This window comes from Electrophorus electricus, chromosome 2 (genome assembly GCF_013358815.1).
Source record: "Electrophorus electricus isolate fEleEle1 chromosome 2, fEleEle1.pri, whole genome shotgun sequence".
Lineage (NCBI taxonomy): Eukaryota > Metazoa > Chordata > Actinopteri > Gymnotiformes > Gymnotidae > Electrophorus > Electrophorus electricus.
In genome coordinates, this window is record NC_049536.1 from 10,037,224 (window position 1) to 10,051,183 (window position 13,960).

General features: G+C 45.5%; 1 protein-coding gene across 12 annotated transcripts in view; it reads left to right on the forward strand.

Moving 5' to 3' along the window:
* The window catches only part of LOC113583577 (neogenin), a 70,131-nt gene that overhangs the window by 18,834 nt on the left and 37,337 nt on the right, over window positions 1–13,960 (forward strand). For all 12 annotated transcript variants that reach the window (XM_035523842.1, XM_027019973.2, XM_027019980.2 and 9 more), the window contains exon 2: window positions 7,086–7,409. In XM_035523842.1, coding sequence (XP_035379735.1) covers window positions 7,086–7,409 — 324 coding nt within the window. The remainder of the gene's footprint in view (window positions 1–7,085; window positions 7,410–13,960) is intronic.

Genomic DNA, 13,960 nt, shown 5'->3' on the forward strand with positions numbered 1-13,960 from the left:
TCGGACAAGCAGGAGTGATCCATCACTCTTCCACAAAGTAATCCCTCATTCTCATGCGATCTCTGACCATCAAAGATATCAATTTTTTTTCTTCCTCTGTATATTAAAACCTCTCTGACTTTTTTTTATTTTTATTTTTTATAAAAAGTCTCTCTCTGTCCCTGGCCCACACACATTTCTTTGCTGTCCCAAACAGCCCACCCAGTTGGAAAAGCAGGCCCACCATGTGCTTCTCCACCCAGAGGCTGTCAGTCATCAGGGACTCCTCCTGTGTGCAGGTGCTGTGGGGGGGTGGGGCGGCTCTGAGCTCCTGCTCCTGGATTGTCAGAGCCTGCCCTCCAACCCAGGCCACCTCATCTATCTCTGGTGACTTGCCATACCTACCCAGGGCGATGAACACACGCCCCCCTCTCCTGGAGCACTACAATTGGTTGCACAGAGTGCCCGTTGCCATTAGAAAGATTGCTGTGGCAATGGTGGATTGTTGTGGTTCCTGGCTATGGTGATTTGGCGGCCCTCGCCTGGCTCCTCTGAGCTGACCCATAGCTAAGGGCCAGTCTGCCCTCCAGGCGCGAACGCCGACTGCAGGCCTTGCAACACTCTCCCAGCAAAGTGAGCTTCACGACAGCACACTTCCCAGATGCGTGCACTTACTTTCAAATTATCGACATTGGATTCTTGAGGGGAAAAGAAGAATTTGCAATGTGTGAGGATGTGTGCAAAAATTCAGTTTTAAACATTTGTCTACCTGGGTGTTTGTAGTCTGTGGCTCTTTCGTTCTGCTCTCTGTCTCCTGTCTTTCATGTGTCCATGTGCTGATTTAAAAGAGCTGGTATGGCAGTAATTGTGTGGGCTGTACTGTTCCACTGTAATTGAACTCTGATTGATGTTCTGCTCCTGCCACATCAGCCCTGTGTGTGCATGAGGAGTAACCCAGGGATTATGAAAGGAAAACTGTGTGAGCGAAATAGTTGTCCATTCATGTTCCTTTCTGTATTTCCATCTGTATCTAAAGTTCCATGTACTTCATTCTCAGTTCATCCATGTTCTCCACACATTACAGAACATGATTTCACACTTGTAGAGATGCATCAGTGGAGCTGTTAAACTCTTGCACAGAACCAGCAAGAATAAAGTTCCCTCAAACTGCTAAAAGCGGAATGATGTCTGCTGGCCTGGTGCAGGTGCTAGCTGACCATATCTTCCACCACTCCATTTTACGGAGCCGTTTTACTCAGTAGAGCCCTCTTCCCTTATGGTGAAACTTTTTTTTTTTTTTTTTTTTTTTTTTTTTTTTAAATGCTTTCATGTTTACTTTGTTTGGGTGAGGAATGAGGGAGAAAATGGAAACCCAAACAGCCAATGCCCCCCCCCCCCACCCCCTACAAATCAGGCTTCAAAGGCTTGCCTTTGAACACCAACACAGTCCAGTAGATACAGTGAAACATTAAAGTGGTTTTGACTTAGAATACCTGCTTAGGTTTCTATACATGCGTATCAAAATATATATACATTATGTGTACAGAATCTGATCTGTATAGAAGCTTCACAAAATGCTGATTTATTTATTTTTTTTCCATTGCTGAATGTAAATTAAGGGTTAGAGAGTTCTTTCAGTGGCTGGTATCAACTTTATAGGTTAAATTAAGTTAAAGACTTTCTTGCAAGTCTGTGTGAATCTGTCATAATTTGTCTAAATGAGAAATGTACTCAATTCCTGGGAACTTAACTAAATCCTAAATGTAGAGCTGCCAGTTTGATTGAGGCAGGGTTCCAAGGAAGGATTTGCTGTGTACCAGGTGGATGACGGTCTTAGGGGGTGGATTATCCGTATTGTCACCAGGACCGTCCTTCTTCACTAAGGCTGTCGTGAAGCAGAGGTCACTTTTGTGTGCTCCCCTTCCCTGAGGAAATACAAGGAGATTAATTGAATCCCAGCCCAGTATTCATCATCATTACCTTCCCTTTCCAGTTGCAGCTTTGCCTTTGTGTCCAAACAAGTGGAGAATTATTGCTAGAAAGGGCTGTTTTGCCCAGGTCTTCAGAGTCTGTGGCTCCTCCCACCCTCTACTTGCGGGGGCGAGCTAATGACATCTACAATCAATTTCTGCCTGGCTGTGGTCCCTGAGTGGAAGGCAGAGGTTTGTCTGCTCCAGCCTTTTTATTCTGTTGGTTTGGGGTCTGTGATTTTGTTTTAAATGTTTCTTGGGACACTGTTTGAGCAAAGTATAAAAGGGGGAAGGATTTAATATTAGGTTAGAAATGGACTGGAAGCACGGTAGGCTCTTGGTGGGCTTGTGTAGTGCGGGTCCGGTTCCACACACACACACACACACACACACACACACACACACACAGAGTTGAAGGAAGTACTGATGGAAAACCTGATATTGAAAAGGATGAATATTTTTACTGAGGTATAGGAATGTGTCTGTGCCAGCAGAGGAAGATGCTCCTTAATCCTGATTTATATTTCATGGACTGGAACATTATTTATCTGCAAAATTTAAGAAACACTTGCACTTTGCTGTGCAAATTGCAGTGTTTTAGTTTTCTTGGTCTTGACCATCACTTCCACTATAGGTGCATGAGAAACAGGAGTTGGCTAGGAATCGTCAGGTTTCCCGCCTTTTAACTGCTGCTGCATGTGCCAGTACCACTGAAGCCTTCTCGGCCTTGTTTGATTAATGGAGAGAGTCTTTGTCCCATATCCACAGATACTCACTCTGTGAATGGCACAACTGTGAAAACCTGCTTGAAGTGACATCCCCCTCCTGCTGCGTGGCCTGCTGGTGAGAAAACAACTATCCATGGTAACCCACGAGGAACCTCTCCATGGTAACCCCTGAGGCCCAGGGGTTACCCCAGCAACCCCCAGACTGCTGTTGTCTCTTCCATCACTGTGAATGATGGCGGCGTAAAACGGCAGAAATCGGCCCTCTTCGCTGTGTCACGATCAATTACCTCACCTAGAGCAGCCCGACTGCTGTGGAAGCTCCGCGGCCGAGCCGTTGGCCTGTATAGCATGCCACCCTCCGCAATGCCGTAAAGCACGCCACATGAGAGATTAACCACTTCAGTCGCTGTTCGTTAGTGCTTGGTCTGTTTTGGAGCTTTGGGCTTCACTGCATGGTATTTTTATTTTTTAAATCTCCGCTCGAATCTGTTAATTCGCAGTGGGTGCTGGCGAGCACATCTGGAAGCTCGTTCTCCAGCCTAATAACAGCTGCTTCCACCCTCAGAGTTCGCAGGTCACCAGGGCCCAGTGTTGCATTTTAATAGCACAGTTCCACTGAGCATGGCCAGCCTGATGAAGATGGATCACATATGGCTGAGTCCCCTGTGAACCACCTTTAGCATTACTGGTGGAGTGGTGTGGTGGAATGGAGCAGATTTTACACATTTCCTGAGAAACTTGGGTATGTATGGAATGTGTAGTGTTTTTTTTTTTGTGTGTGTGTGTAGCTCATGTCAAAATTTACATTTTGAGGTAACTTTCTCCTCTTAGTTTTCATGTGCTGTTTGTTAATTTGCATTGCACGTTTGTGTAATTATGACCATTGCATGCATCAGGTTAAGCTGTCTCCCACTTGCCCGAGGACACATTTTTAACCTGCTGATTTATAATTGGCCACCTGTATGCCCTGAAGCTGTGCTAGCTAGCGTAGGACTGAAGCCAACACTGGTCTCGCATGATTCAGCCAATAACCAAAACCTCAGGCATCTCTCCTCTTTCAGAATGGGCCTTTCATGATCATTAGAGGCTCTGCATTCTCGCTCTCTCTGGGCGTAGAAATGGGGAGGAAGTGGCCTGAACGCAGTTCCTGTAGGAATGTCTTCGTGCGGAACAGAAGCGAGTAATCCTTGAAAGGCAGCGAGGACAGCGATTGTTTCAGTGAAAGGAGGAGTGCGGACTGACTGGCTGCTGTGTACTTGAAGAAGGCAGGCGGGGGAGGGGGATACCTTTACACACACACCCCCCCCCCCCCTTGTTTATTTCATTTTCATTTCTTAGCAAAGTTTGCACACTTTATGTGTAAAACTTTAAATATGGATAACCGGACTAAGCTAATAATTCTAAAGCCTTATTTATTTTTCATTAAATATTTGCCTAAATTACCATGAGACCTTAGACAGCCCTACCACTTGTATTGGTTTTAATTAACCTATTGTTATATCAGTGATGTCTTATTTACTTGTTAAAAAATAAAAAATAACATGCCCATTTCCTTTCACTGTAGATATGACAATGACCTTGCTCATCATTATTGCATATTTTTAAATCAAATATTTAGACCCCACCTCCACCTCTAGTAATTTCCCCCCAAGCTATGAACTGCAGGCCTGGTATTATTCCATCTTCATTAGAATAACAGCATTAATGTTATTACAAGAGTATAATCGGAGGCTGCAGTCTCTGGGTTGGCTTGGGCGAAAATGAGCTTGGGGTGGCGTTTCTACTCTTTCTGCGTTCTTTTTCCCCCACCCCTTCCCCCCCCCATTCCCCCTCTTCTTTTCCTTCTCCTGCTCCCCCCTACCCACTCCGTGAGGTTCAGCTCGCTGAAGCTGTTTGCAAAATGATAGGTTCCCCCCCCCCCCCCCTCTCTGGAGCATGTGGGTTTAACAGCTTACGCTCGCCTCACCAACAGCTTCATTTTCTGGATGTTGTTTTTCTTTTCTGGGGTCAACAGTTCTACCCCAAGCATATCATCAGAAATGCCTCCGGACAGATCTTCTCATCTGTCTGTGGTTTGGGCCCAGGATCGTCTCCTGTTTCTTGGTCTTGTTATGAATGCTTTTATCTTGCTGCATTGCCATGTGGAGGGACCCTCTGTGGATGCCGTGAGCTTCCTCACACTTAGTAAGCTTACTAAGGGCTCGTATATCTCCGATCATTAAGTTAGCAACGTCTCAGTCTAGGAGATAACCAAGGCCTAATGATGAGGAGACTGACCTCCGCTTGTCCTGGTGGGTATGTAGGCCTCTGGCTGTATTCTGGGTTTACTTCACCAAACTCCAGCATATTCAGTAGTACATGATGAGCTTTTTGTCATTGTCAGTGCTATGAGAGCATTTGCTCCATGTAATAAAATTAAACCTTGTTTTGTCAAACATAAATTATGATATGGCTATTATTCTGTAGCCTGGATATATTAATGGATATTATTCTGTAGCCTTAGGCATTCATGTTTTATTACAAGGATTCCAATTTTGGTGGGCTTGGTTAGAAAAAGTTTCATTTAGCTAAACATTAATCCTTGACCAGTACATGACACGACACAGGCCCTGTGCCAATTGTTGTTTGGTTGGGGGGGCAAGGCGTTCCATTTTCCTTTGTTCTATGGGACTGTTTTGGTGAGGTTTACAGGTAGTTCTCCATACCAGGATTATATGATTTATGAGAATGTGTAAAAAGAAGTTGCTTACAAATCCTGTATCTTCTGGATATTCTAGCAGAGAAATGGCACCTTACACCAATGTCTACACTTTTATCATATTCCATCAGTGTTCGCAGATTTAACGAACAGCATCTTCCCAAGGATGTGCTGTCCAAGAAAAATATTGTCATTTTGACCAATTAAAATACAATTCTGGTGTTTTTAACAAATGCTGAATTATTGCAGCCTTGGTTCTCTAAGAGTTAAAAGAAAGAAAGAAATGGCGCAGGCATTTTTCAGGCCATAATAAGATCAATTATGTTCATCAACGGGGTGGTGCAAAAACAATTACTGCAAAACGTTTTGTAATGGAACAAACAAGACTCTCTGTATTCTCATTACTGAGGAAATGACATGCTCCTTCTTGTTCACGCCAGACAGCGCACAAGCCACAGTAGCTCCACCTTCAGCTCTTGTCTTGACGAATAATTGGAGGAAAGTGCATTTTTAACTCTGCTGATCTGAACACATGCTCAAAAATATAACTAGTCATTATATCCGCTATACGTAGCAAGAGAACACTTCAAAGCTCTTCAGATTTTCTGCAGAACACAACAGAAGAATTAGTTTTTGGTTGAGTTTTCCTCTTAATGTGCATCATCAAAGGTCTGAGGGTAATGTGTGGAAGCAGTGCACACAGCTGCTCTGGGACCTGTTTAAGAGCTAGCCATTGGCCTGCGTCTGTGTGGGATCAGTTAAACGCTATCTTGCAGATTGATCTAGGCATGCAGGCTGGGGAGTTCCTGAACTAGAAATCTGTAGCTGAAACGGAGGGGGGAGATGAGCAGGTTCTAACATGCATCTCCGAAATCTATCAGAAATCAGCACACCTCATGTAAGGTACAAAACAAACAGTGCAGTGTGGACCACAGCAGAGATGCCTCTGCAGAGGATGTGTTCTAAATGAATTTCATTTTTGAAGAGATTTACTGTAGTGATTTTAAGTGTTCTTGACAAGTCTATGTATTTTTGAGAATATTTTGAGATTCAAACTTTAATCTTACATGTATGTGACTTGAGTTGTGCATTATAGTATGTGGATTTCGTTGGAAATAGTGGTAAACTTTTGTTACCATAAAAAGCAATGGCTGCATTTTGTGCAATGCTTTGTCAAACTCTCCCAAAACATATAATTATATGAAGCTTTCTATTTTACTGCTAAAGCAGTGTCCCTTCTTGGGTTTCTGAGAGTTAATTATGCAAAGCGACACACACGTTCCAATTATACCATTTCTCTTTCCATGGAAGAACGTAGGACAAGGACTGTTAGCTTAACAGCAGAGAATATGCGACCCTTGGCTTCACTATTTAGTGTAAAATGAGTGTAATTTGGCAATTTCAAAGAGTACTCCCACAGTTATGGGTAGTGCAGATGTGCTTTTGAGCCACGTGTTGGAGTGTGTTGTCTCATGCAATGTGCTTCCCTCTTTCTCGTTTCATCTGAAAGCAGTGTTGCAGCCCTTCTTGACATTTTTTATATTTGAGTGCTTTCTGAACTTCCATTGTCAGTCTTACTTTTGATCATTCTGTGTAGAAACACCCCCCGCCCCTCCAAGTCCGTGTCACACTGCCTTTGTCCCACTTTCATTCCTCGTGTGTGTGTGTGTGTGTGTGTGTGTGTGTGTGTGTGTGCGCGCGCGTCCTCAGGCTCGGCGGCAAGGGCCTTCACGCCGCTGCGCTTCAGTGTGGAGCCAACGGACACGCTGGCTGTGCGCGGCCTGCCCGCAGTGCTGAACTGCTCGGTGGCAGGTGGGGAGGCAGCAGTGGCGCGGGTGGAGTGGAGGAAGGACGGGACGTTTCTGAACCTGGCGGCCGACGAGCGCCGGCGTCTGCTACCCGGAGGCTCACTGTTCATCGGCGCCGTGGTGCACTCCAAGCACAACAGGCCCGACGAGGGCGTCTACCAGTGCACCGCCACCCTCGACAGCCTGGGCTCCATCAGCAGCCGGACGGCCCGTCTCACCGTGGCAGGTAATGGGGAGGGGCGGGGGTGGAGTCAAATGTAAGTGGGCTGTTTTTTGATGCTCAAAGAGAGGCTTGGCTGTTCCAGACCTCCTTCCTTGAGCCAGTCTCCTCGCTGGCCTTCACCCCTGGTGTGGGTAGGAGGAGAGGAGCGAAACGCAGTGCGACCCGGGACTCCAGACACGTCCCCCATGACGCTCCAGATGTGTCTCCCCTGCTCAGTCTGATGGAGGCAAGGAGGGAAGGGGGATAGCTCTTCAAAGTGGTGCATCTGATTCACTCTGCTTCCAATATGCTGCCACAGCTTGGCCTTTCATATTTGCTCTGATGTTCAAACAGACTACAGACAATGGTGGAGAGAGTTTCTCTGTCTGTCTCGCTCTCTGTCTCTGCCTGCCTGTCTCTTTTTGCTTCTTAAGTCAGGTCAGATGTTTCCCAGAAGTGCAAATAGACAGACAGACAGATGGATGGATGGATGGAGTTAATACAGTGATTTTGGTCATAAACAGACTCTGGAAATTTTTTCCTCAATATGAGTCACATAGAGTGAAGCTATGGTCTAAAAGGTAAACTTGTGCATTCTATGGCTGTGTTCTCCATACTGTAAAAGTCAACATCTTTCTTTTAGGAGCACACCTAGAACATTTATGGTTGGAAAAGCACTCCTAAGAGTTGTGCTAGAAAAGCTTTTACATTAGTTATTTTGGGGCAGGTATTTATGAATACTTCTGAATCAGGGAATTCTACATCAAGTCTAATGGGTGAGGGTATAAAGTACTGTCAAAACAAAGGGATATTGATACCTAAAATGCTGCCCTAAACTTTTAGAAACATTTTTCTTCGTTTCCATGGAACAGATCACTGCTTTCACTGCTGTTCACTCAGTAATGGAGCAGCCACGCTAAACATGATCTCCCCTCTCGTTCAGTCCGTCACATATATGCCCTTCTTCCCATGAGCGCGTAACGGGGTGTGAGGGAGCCACTCCAACCGCGCATTGACGCGCCGCAGAAGGGCAGCTGGGGGAACGTGAGCGGAACACGCACACAGTGATGCGTCTTTTAAAGGAGGAGATTTGAAGACCTGCTGATATTGTAATAGAAAATGGAGCCAGATTTGGTGGTATAGGGAGAGACTGTAAGAGGAAAGGCCTGATGGTGTCTGATGAAACAAGCCGAGCAACACTGCACATTATATGCGATGAAAAATGTCACTGTTTTGCCTAATGAGATTTTATAATGATGTATGTCATATTCTGAATGGAATCCCAGTTTGTGCGAGATCACAGCACTGTACAGTATGCAACACTGACATCACTCTTCTCTGCTTGCGTATTGACCAGTAAAGGTCTGGCTTATGCGACCATGCACACGCATGATGTATTACAGTGTCAAACGTCTGCCAGAAAAGTCACGTTAATGCTATTATGATATTCAAAATTGTACATAACCTAACTACATATCATGAAAATGGCTTCTGTCGTTATGTTGGTGTGTTTTACAGTGAGGAATGAGAGACGCGTTCCTTTCAGCGCTCTTGCATGCAGTCGCACATCTTTCACCACTCTTTCTGTCATTCAGTCCCCCACTTGCAGAAGCTGTTTGATTCTATGAGCTACACGAACTATAACTTTTTTAAGTTTTGGATGAAAGATTTCTGTGCTTTGAACTCTGAATGAAACACTTGAAATACCTGGAGTTTGTGCACACTCTGAAACACATTCTCTCGTGCTCACTCTCTTTCTCTTTGTCTTCCTGACTTTCTGGCTCTTTCTTTCTCATTTTTGTAGACTTTGTTTGGGGGGGGTTGTCCCATCCTTCTCTCTTTGACTTCAAATCTGCATTTTTTTATTCACATGCAAGCATCCCTTCCTTACATACTCTCACTCTCTTTGTTTCTTTGTCTCAATCTCTCTATCTGCAGGTCTGTCTCTCCCACTCTATTTCATCAGTGCCGTGCATGTAGCTTAGCACCAAGTTCTCCACTGCTGCTTCAGCAGCAACGCAGCCTGAACGACCGTGTGCTTGATGAATGGGAAGCGGCAGGCGTTTAGGGAAAGCGGCCTTGCCGCAGTACAGTTAACTCTGCCGGGCTGCAATCACCCTCTGTTCTTCTTTTGTGTCTCCTCTTTAATGCTTGTCAGCTATGCTCTGTGCTACTGTCTGCTTCTGCTTGGAACGCTGTCATCTAGGAAGTTGCTGGATGTCTTTCAGCAGCCTGCTCCTTTCTTTAGGATTGCTCCAGCTGTTGCACCCCCCAGCCCCCAAGGGCATGACCCCCCCCCCCCCCCGCTCCTCTGTGTAGCCTTTCGGTCATACTCTCAGGCCCTGTTTAATATTTTCCTCTTCATGAAAAGGAGCAGTCTCATCCTTTTGCTCATGCTTCCTCGTGTTTTTTTGTTCTGTTCTTGGCTGTAGATGGCTGGGTTTTTTTTTTGTTTTTTGTTTTTGGTAATGAGGGTTCTGCCAGCTGCGCACGGCATGCTGCAGACTGGCTGCACCGGGGAAACTCAACAGGAGAACCTTTCTAATGGCCTGTTTAGCTGATCTTTTAAATGTGTTTGTTTTAGTGGTATTACCTGTGGGCCGGTAAACCTGGTTACCTAGTTGAAGTTTGCTGCTCTGTTGTGCTAATAGTCCCTTACTGCCCCACAGGCTCACTGGACTTTACTGGTCTTTCCTTTGTCCCTCAGGAGAAGTGTTTTCATTTTGGTCTCTCAAAGTTGCTGGAATAATTCCCCCCCCCACCCCAGACTGTTATGATTTACGGAGATTAAGATAGAGTTGTTTTTTTTTGTTAGTTATCACCATGTCAGGATGCCTTTTGTCTTTCCTTTTTAAAGATTTTTCTTTCTTTTTTTTTCTTTATTCGAGGATTGTATTTCCACAAGGACTACCCCCCCCCCCCCCCAAACCCGTTTAATAGCTAGCTTTTTTTTTTGTTTTGTTTTGTTTCCTGGTCTGGAGTGAGAAGCTCATTTGTGTGTCCATTCGCTGTGGGTGTTGGGAGCCAGTGGGCTAGCTGTCAGTCAGGGGCTCAGAGAGAAGGGACACTGTGGAACACCCTCCTTCCTGCTGGAGTGAACGAAGAGCAGCAGCTCAGAGCATTACCATAAGAACAGAATCCTGTTAGCCAACTGTCAGAACCAGCACTGTTCCGCTTTAAATTGTCTCCCTTGAACTGAGGAAGCATTAAATTGAGGATGGTGTGTGTGTGTGTGTGTGTGTGTGTGTGTGTGTGTGTGCGCGCGTGTGCGCGTGCACACACCTGTGTACAGGAGGTACAAGCCCACAAAGAAGACGGCAGTGTAAAGTGAATGTCATTGATGGAAATTCAAATCATTAAAACTAAATTCAGTTAAATAATTATGAATGGAATGTACCAGGCAATGATGTCATATGTCCAGTTTATTATTACAAACAGGTTTTGTACAAAGATATATAGTTGAGAATCATATAAGGGAAATATTTCTGACATCAGCTTGTCTTGGTTGTCAATGGAATGAACTGCGTCTATCTGGCTTTAATTTAGCACTGCAACCCCACAAGTGTTAAGCAGTGAGGGGGTGTAGAAGCGGGTCACTAAACGGCATGCTCAGGCGGCGCATCATGTCAGAGTGCGCTGACTCTGGGCAGAACCCACGTGAATCTCAAGGTAGTGAAATTGTCTGGAGGTGGTGAGGGTCATAGGGTTTCCAGGCAACAGCATTCCCAGTGTATCTCAGACGGTAATGTTGTTCCGGGGGGGGGGCTATCGGCAGCTATCCTGAACTTTATGTATACTAGATACCACCAGATTTGTCTCGGCATACCAGCATCTGGACCGGAAGATGGAGTTGCTGTTTACGTTTCATGAATGCACTTGAGCTACTGTTTATTTGTACTCTAATGACTGTGGCAATACGAACACACAGCCAACATCAACTTATGGATTTTTTTTTGGGGGGGGGGGGTTTATAGTTCACTTAACTGTTCTTACGTGATGCTTGCGACATCGTTTGAGTGAAATCTGCTTCTGATTGTGTACTTATTTCTTTTCTGTCTTGCACAGTGTTCCTCTTCTCTCTGCAGTTTCTGCAGGTGTGCTTTCACACTTGATTGGTGTCCGCTTCAGGAGATTTTGCAGTAAGAAAGGGGGGGATGATGGAGGAGAAGGGATGGAGGAGCCAGAGGGTAAAAGATGGAGGAGCGTCAGGTGGAGGGGATGCAGGAGAGGCAGTGGCGATAGAGACCACAAATTAAGAGATTAAAGGCCTGCGTGGGAGGGTGTGCCCCCTCAGCAGGCAGTCGGAAGCTGGGGGATTTTTTACATTAGTGTAGACCTTGTTTAAATTATGTGCAGCTGCAGTAATGGAGCCTCCCGTAGTCTATAGACAAGACGCCAAGGGCTAGGAGATGGAGAGAGAGCGGGAGAAAGAAAAACAATGGGAGAATTTATTTTCTCTCTCCTGATCCAAGAGAATCTTTTTAACCTATTTTCACTGCAGGTTGAAATGCTGTGGTACTGCTACACGCGGTAACACATGCACTGCAGTGGCAGGCTGGGCCCACCAGCTTTGCTTTCCCAACAGTTGTTTTATCTCACCAAGCTCTGCTTTAATCTCTTCCTAATCCGTCTAGTTCCTGTCTCTTCCATCTCGCCTTTAACTGGGTGATCTAGCGTTGCGTTGAAGCGTTCTAAACATGTACCCCTAAACACATCAAGCCTTCCCGTATCTCCTGATTTTTTCCTTTCAGTTTCTTGGAGTTACTTCGATTGTTTTAATTTGTTGCGAAAACGCTCATATTTTTGGTCAGGATTCAAAGTTTTATTGAAGCATTTCTTTTCTGATGTTTCTTTTAGTGTTTCTTAAGTAATCTAGTTTTTTTTTTTATGGTGTTTCTTAATAGAATGTAGTTTCTTTGGTGTTTTGCAATATCAAGACCTTCTCTACTAACTTCCCCCTCAAAAAGCAGCCACTTTTCTTTAAGCTCTTTTCATAGGGAAGCTGTATAAGTCTAAGGTATGTGTCTGTCTCTCTCTCTCTCTCTCTCTCTCTCTCTCTCTCTCTCTCTCTCTCTCCATATCACAGTCAGTAATGGTCTGAGCACTAAGATCACATGTTCCTTTGTTTTGCTCTGCAGTGGTTGCCCTCTGTGATGACACTGTATCAGCTTGACTGCTCTTGGCTAATTAGCTATTGCTCTCACTGATCTTTCCAGATTTAGGAGCCCTACTCTGACCCTTGTGCCCCAACGCTGACCTCTGCATGCTGTGCTGGTAAACAGGACTGGTGCTGAAGCAGCACCTCTGCACTGCTGCCGTGCTGGTGCTCGTGTTTTTGGGCTTTGTAATGAACTTGCCTTTTCCTCCATCAATAAGAGACCATCACTTTCTACTTCATTAGAAACACTCCTTATACAGTTGCAGGTGGACAGTTGGAGACTGTAACTGATCTGTTGCCATGCACAGATTCAGTTTGGCCGTTCTTAGTCCATCAACAGTCGGACTCTAAGTGCAGGGCCACTGGTAGTTTTGGCTGGTGGACTACTTTCAACCCTGCTGAGAGTGGAAACGTCTCAGTAACACTGCTGTGCCTGATCCACGTCTATCAGCTCGATCATGCCACTATCTGTCACTGTTGGAACCAACCTGTTGAGTTCCCTTGGTTACATGTCTTTAAACGGTCTTTAAATTCATCGTCTTTAAATTGTTCTGTGCTAAAACCCTGCACTCTTAACTGCCAAAGAAACTCAGAAGACCTCTGACTTTGTAATTCTCACCTCTGGTCCATCAGGACAACACTGTTGTAAAGGTGTACTCCTGTAGGAGCGGGTTTATCTCCCACAGTACAGGTGACTTTGCACGCTTAAAGAAACACGATCATGGCCGCTGTTCCAGCTGCTCTTTTTAACGGTTGCTCTCCTCTCGAGTCCCTTGGGCCGCGGCTCGCGCGGCTTGCGCTGGTCTCGCTGCCAGCCCATTAAAGCCTTATTTAAATAGAGACACCGTGCCGTTACAAGGGGCTCGTCCTGAATTACGGACAGGATTAACCAGGAGAAGAATGCCTCTCGCGCGATCCGCTTCAGTCCTTCAGGCCCGAGCTCTGTTTCCTCCACCCCCCGCTTCCTGGGGGTTTATGGCACCTCTCCTAACTGCTGAGACTGAATTGGCGGCTCTCTAATGGATATTTTTGGCTTTCTCTTTTTGTAATGGAGGGTTTGTAGCAAATGCATTTATAAGGTTAAGGCCCTGTTCATTGGACAGCTTTTGTTTGCAGCCCAGCTTCTTTTGTGTGAGCGCGCGTGTGTATCAAGCCACCAATTGTGGCGAGATCATAACGCCTCGCTCTGCTGGGTGGCAGCCCGGTGTCACGTTTCCAAACATGCGGCTGAAAAATAAGAAGAGTAGGAGACATGGACATATGAGAGCAGAAAGCCATCTCTCTCTCTCAGCATTGGGGTCAGCTACTCAATTGGCATGGGCCTGATCGAGGTGACGACAGATGCAGGTGTTTCACAGAGAGAGGGATCTTCCTGGCCTCTTTGACAGGTCTGTCTGTAAAGCCTTTTAAAATACCA